The sequence below is a fragment of the Vollenhovia emeryi genome, unplaced genomic scaffold (assembly GCF_000949405.1).
Source record: "Vollenhovia emeryi isolate VEMERY1.0 unplaced genomic scaffold, V.emery_V1.0 DF939451.1, whole genome shotgun sequence".
NCBI classification, from domain to species: domain Eukaryota; kingdom Metazoa; phylum Arthropoda; class Insecta; order Hymenoptera; family Formicidae; genus Vollenhovia; species Vollenhovia emeryi.
Window position 1 is genome coordinate 81238 of NW_011966915.1, and position 6114 is coordinate 87351.

Sequence of the window (6114 nt, forward strand, 5' to 3'; positions counted from 1 at the left end):
AATTTCTTAAGGCTTAGGGCTTAAATCTCTATTGTAGACTGGGACTAATAGCAACCCGGGTTACTCGGGTTACTCGGGTCTCAATCGGCCTGCCCAAACCCGAGTAACCCGGGTTGCTATTAGAGACAGTTCGGGCAAGACATGAAATACATGAATCATAGAGAGGCGTACGCATGTCCGACCCAAACCTAACTCCGAGCGCTTCTTCGTAAGCACCCATAGATTACCTCTCATTCCAACTCATTGCACCAGTGTGCACTAGTTCAGGAGTGCAGCAATAAAAAACAGACCCTAGGTCTGGAACACGTCACCGAAAGTGGGCCGACATTTTTGCCATCCAGTGAATCAAAATTTTGCCACTTGTAGCGCTGGCGTCGCCTTACGCGATTAAGAATTCGCTCATGAGTTACCGATCTCGTAGATACAGCGTATAAAGCCCGCTGCAGACGATGCTATTTTTCCTGCTGGATTGCTTGCAATTTAGTAAATTACTAGGAATCCTGAATGCTGAGTGGTGCAATGATAGTAATTTACTAAATCGCAAGCAATCCAGCAGGAAAAATAGCATCGTCTGCAGCGGGCTTAACTGTTGTTATCTGGAGGTCAATTTCTGAAACTTACGAAAATTACAAAAGTGAGTATTTATAATTTCAATCTGTGAATTCGCTCACTTTTGTAATCTCCACAAGTTTCAAAGATACACAATCCATCTCCTCATCTTATTTACAGATCGGATGTATATTATATAACCACGAAAGCTTCATGCATATGACAACCATGTGTCACGTACGAATGCGAATGGAGTTAATTGATGACAGCGCTCCCAGTATTGCTTTTCAGAACGTCTGGCGGGCACAAACATCGGCCCATTCTGATTACGGGCAGTTCGGTCTCCTTATACATTCTCCATGACCACAGTATAACCAGTAATGGCACTCGCTCTTTTGTTTCACGTTCGCGCCGATCCGTACTGCGCATCCGACATGTTTTTATTCTGACCAATCACAGGATCTTTGTACGTGTGTTAGTGCAAAGTCGGTGTGACATTGAAAAATTCGCAGTGTTGACGAATAACGCGTAAATACCTTTAAACATTGGAGCAAGTAATTACATTAATTACTTTTATTAGAACATTTTTTCATAGGCCATTTCCATTTACAATAAATAATGTACGATAGTTCGTATGCGCCTTTCCTGGATACGATCCTGAAAAGGGCCCAGGCACTTTTAGCCGTTGATACACTGTTGGCGAGAATAAAAACATGGCGGAAAATTGAGAACACTGAAATATATACTAACTGGCACGCGCGCTAAAGCCGAACCGTGTGTACCGAGAGAGAGCATCGTCGAGTGGCGTTTGTCACTGTCTGGCTTATAGGGTGGTCGAGAGTGGGGACGGAAAGGTACAATCCGATCGAGAAATTAACTCGTTGTCAGAGGTTAAGGCCTTCACACATAAAATTCCGTAAGGACGTAAAACGTAAGCGTAAGAAAATCAACAGATTGGATTTGCTACTGCTTGCGTCATTGCCTTACGTTCTCGACTGTGATTGGTCGATTTTCTTATGCTTACGTTTTACGTCCTTACGGAATTTTATGTGTGAAGGCCTTTACACGATCTCGCCCAGTTGTGCTGCGTTTCGATTTAACTTTTGGTTCGAACTGTACTAGACAATGACAGACGCCACTCGACGATGCTCTCTCTCGGTACACACGGCTCGGCTCTAGCGCGCGTTCCAGTTAGTATATATTTCAGTGATTGAGAACGCCCAGATCAAAGGTGACGACCACGGTCTTACATACAGGTCCTTCAACTCATATGGTGGGGGTAGGTCGAATTTTTAAGCCAAAAATCGTTCGTTTCTTGGCCACGAGAGTCGCTGCGATACTTTGGTAAAAGAGCTATATATTATACCTTCGGAATACATTGTATTCCGAAGGTTATATTTGACGAGCCGTCATGGCCGTGTCGGCTAGCCGATAACCTAAGAATGCCCACGCCGTGCGTCGTACCAAATTGCAATAATGTGTTTCGTGAAAACCGCTCAGTATTTCGAGTGCCAAGAAATGCCGTTCAATATAAACAATGGGTGGCAGCTATTCCAGGCATTGTTACACTAAAGCCGACACACGTTGTTTGCGACAAGCACTTTAATGAGGAAGATATAATCCGTGAATGGATTAAACGAGACTCGAATGGTCGAATCATCGCTCAGGTGAGTTTATATTAGATAAATTGTACATGTGCAAAGGATGCGATCTCATATTACATATATTACGTACATGTTATATTGAAGGAACCATACAAGCGCCCTCAACTCAGAAAGCTTGCTGTTCCATCAAAGTTTCATGACCTTTCAACAACAAAGGACACGATTCGAACAAGGCAATGGAAAATTTCTGGCGAGTCCGTTGGCGTCGTGAGCGATTCGGTTCAGCTTGGATCTTCGATCAAGGAGTCCTCTACTGAAACAAGTATTATTGTACAACTTAAAAAATGTAATGGAATGTAGTTTATAATTACAATATTTAATGTTTTTAATTTACAGGTACCAGTTGCAGTTTTGTGTTGCCAATTGTGGATGGCGTCGAATTGGCTTTACCGATGGATGCTGATCCTTTGGTAACAACACCGGTAGCACACGCGGATACTGATCCTCCGGTGATAGCACCGGTAGCACTTGTGGATACTGATCCTCCGGTGACAGCACCGATAGCACTTGTGGATACTGATCCTTCAGTAACAGCACCGATAGCACTCAAGGAACTAATCACCATATGTTCATCCGTTATCACAAGGAAATGTAAGTTACTGAGATAAATAAGGACATCAAGTTTATTTGATGAATCGGAAAAAAGAACAAAAATTTATACGGATTTTTCATCAATAGTACTTGCTTCATTGTTACAGATATAAAGAGCGAAAGTGATCGTATTTATCAAGAAATATCTAACAAATTACCTGAATATTGGAGCGTTAGCAAAATACCTGCTACAAATGGGCAAAGTATTCTATTTACTTATGCAATAACGCGAGTCGAAAATGGAAAGCGTTTACCGGTAATACAAAAATGCGTTACTCTCGATTCGGACAGAAAACTTCAATTTTACGTTTACGGACGAGATGTTAACGTGCAAAAAGCAAATCTCGACGAAGCTTTGGAAGGAATTGAAACGCTTCTAAACGTCTTGGACAAGTTTAAGGGAATGAATGTTTGCCATGGCTTGGGCGAAATTAATATCAATAATATTGCAGCTGGTGCCGTATTTCAAGACACCATTCAACAGTGGCGCAGCAAAGACTGCAGTCTTATTTTCAAAAACCGAAGATGCGATAGTTGTACAAAAATGAGGAAGCGCATACAGCAGACAACACGGCGGAAAATTCATTTGACGTTAAATCACGTTTCTGATGCTTCGGAGCATATAAATCGTCGTAAGCTGATAGCGTTGCGATTGAAATACCGACGTCAAAAATGTAAAATAATTCGAGCTAAAAAACGCGAGAAATATCTGACGAGTTATCTTAAACAACAAGAAGAACAAATAGCTAATATGCAACAAGCAAGTTTGACTGAAAAATGTTCTGCACTTAATATCTCAGCGGCTCAACAATTGGCACTGAAAGAAATCATTGACGCAGCAACCAAGAAAGGCGTCAGGGGCCGACGTTACAGGGACAACTGGATGATGTTGTACATGTTGATGAAGGATGCGACAGAATGCTCACCAAGAGAATTTAAAAATGAAAAAAAAATGTTAAAAAAATTAGTAAGAATATTCTTAAAAGTCGCCAGTGGTAATTAACAACATCAATAATTTTTATTGATCGCAACTGGCGATTAAAATTCTTATTGCGAAAAATATTACCCCAACCAGGATTCGAACCTGGGACCTCCTTCAATCCGTGACGGGCGTCTTAGCCAGCTCGACCACTGGGACTGTGGTAATGTACTATTCGCAATAATATGTATATTATTAAGATGATTGACCTGAAATATGGTGCTCCTCCGTAATAGGGGGAAAGGGACCGGGGGGAGGGAGGGGAAAGGGGAATTCAAAAAATCGACAATTCACTGCGCAGTCGACAACCTGTATCGACGCACAGTTTCTGAAAAGTCGAAATAGACGCGTAAACAACATCTTAATAATATGTGTTATTGCGAATAGTATTACCACAGCCCCAGTGGTCGAGCTGGCTAAGACGCCCGTCACGGATTGAGGGAGGTCCCAGGTTCGAATCCTGGTTGGAGTAATATTTTTCGCAATAAGAATTTTAATCGCCAGTTGCGGTCAATAAAAATTATTGTTAAAAAAATTGTCGAAGTTGACGAATCAATAAAGTATTTGTAACAAAAAGTTAAATAAAATAGACTTATTTTTTTCCTAAAACTATTCTAGGGACACTAGCAAGGCCGTACGCGGTGCGCGCGCCTCTAGTTCCCCTCGACGTTCCCCCTCCAGACCTGCTGAGTGACGGAGACAGCACCTTCCTCTATATCGTTATGTCCTTTAGAAGACGCGGACAACTCCACTCACAGAACGCTGGGTCTATATCACAGACTTCTATATTATGCCTGTGTCCAGCAGAAGTTAGAACGCTTGCTAAGCGTTTTGCGTTCATTGGATTATACTTTCAGATCTGTGCTGAAATAGAGCTATTTTTCTAGATCTATCCAATCAGCATAAAGCGCTTATTAAGCGCTAACTTCTGGAGAACACAGCCAATACTAGACTGATAACTCCCTAAATTTCGCTTATATAAAATGACTGCGGAAAGCATGTACATACAAAGGTATCTCATTTTGCGCATGTGCGTATAGTGATATTTCTACCATGCGCGATATAGGTATATAACCACAGAATATACGTGAGATAACCTCATCCTTCAGACGTCACGTTGAATCGTATTCTGATATTAAAAAATCATTATGCCACTCAAATGTGCCATTTATATGTGTGACAGCACTATAAATAAAGATAAAGTTGCCTATTTTAGGTAAGTATATCGAGTGAAAGTATTTACACTGCGACACTTCGAGAATATAGTATTACGACATTGCGATATTTTATCATTTATAAGGGTACAATTTCGCAAACGTCGGTTAACTGTTAACCAGAGTTTAGTCCACTCCATAGCTCTTTCTATATTGTTATCTAAGAAGTGGCGGAGAACCGATCGATTAACCTCCCGTTAGCACCCAGCCAGAACGTTGATGTCGATTAGATGTCTAATAGATGTCGGAGATGTCTAATAGATGTCTAAAAGACGTCTGTTGGACGTCGAATCGACATGATGTTCTGCCTGGGCAGTTAACCGACGTTTGTGAAACTGGCCCTAAGATGAACGTAACCTATATTGCGTCAAAGCGCATGCGCAGAATGAATGACCTTACATATAATCGCTTAATACATAGAAAGTCAGCCGCCTTGTACATAAGCAGTTAGCAGTCTAGTATTATATAAAGTCTGTGGTCTATATATATATATGTCTATGACCTACATATCTATTTTTCTCTTTCTAGGTCCCGGCATACGAAAGATCAAAGGATTCTTACCGCATGCTCCGTCCAGTACTATATGTCGATGGATCTGGGCGTTCTCAATTTTCCGCCATGTTTTTATTCGCGCCAACAGTGTATCAACGGCTAAAGGTGCATTTTCATGCTGACGCTTGACGCTCACTTTGAGCGTCAAACTAGTTACTTTGGGGACTTTTTTGAATTGTAGCGTTAAGTGGACGCTTGACGCTGACTTCGAGTTGACGCTCGATTTGAGTGCCAAGACGCTCTATTTAGCGTGTAATTGAAATAAGCAAACTCTCCTTCGCCAATATTTTTAAATTGCACAATTGAAGACATTGCTGCAAGAAAGAGGTAAGTCCACATTTTATGTTTCTGAGATAAACGAAAAAAACTTTCCCCCATTTTCAAATTTTGTTTCAGAAAGTTTATTTATTTTAAATTATATTCTTCTTAGCTATCAATTAGCGCATACTTATTCAAATAATAACAAACTTTCAAAATACATGAAATTTTAACACTTTTAATTTGGACTTGCCTCGTTCTAGCACCAAAAATGAAAAAAATGCCTAGCAACAGAACATAAACTAGC

General features: G+C 40.8%; 1 protein-coding gene across 2 annotated transcripts; it reads left to right on the plus strand.

Moving 5' to 3' along the window:
* Positions 1-1786: 1786 nt before the first annotated feature.
* Positions 1787-4370, plus strand: LOC105557580. Of its 2 annotated transcripts, none has more exons than XM_012004854.1 (5): positions 1787-2216; positions 2298-2475; positions 2550-2804; positions 2912-3798; positions 4289-4370. In XM_012004854.1, the coding sequence occupies exons 1-5, from the start codon at positions 1992-1994 to the stop codon at positions 4298-4300; spliced, it is 1557 nt and encodes a 518-aa protein (XP_011860244.1). In that variant the 5' UTR covers positions 1787-1991; the 3' UTR covers positions 4301-4370. The 2 variants fall into 2 exon arrangements, with proteins under 2 accessions (XP_011860244.1, XP_011860245.1); XM_012004855.1 differs by having other exon boundaries at positions 2912-3790; positions 4281-4370.
* The last annotated feature ends 1744 nt before the right edge of the window (positions 4371-6114 follow it).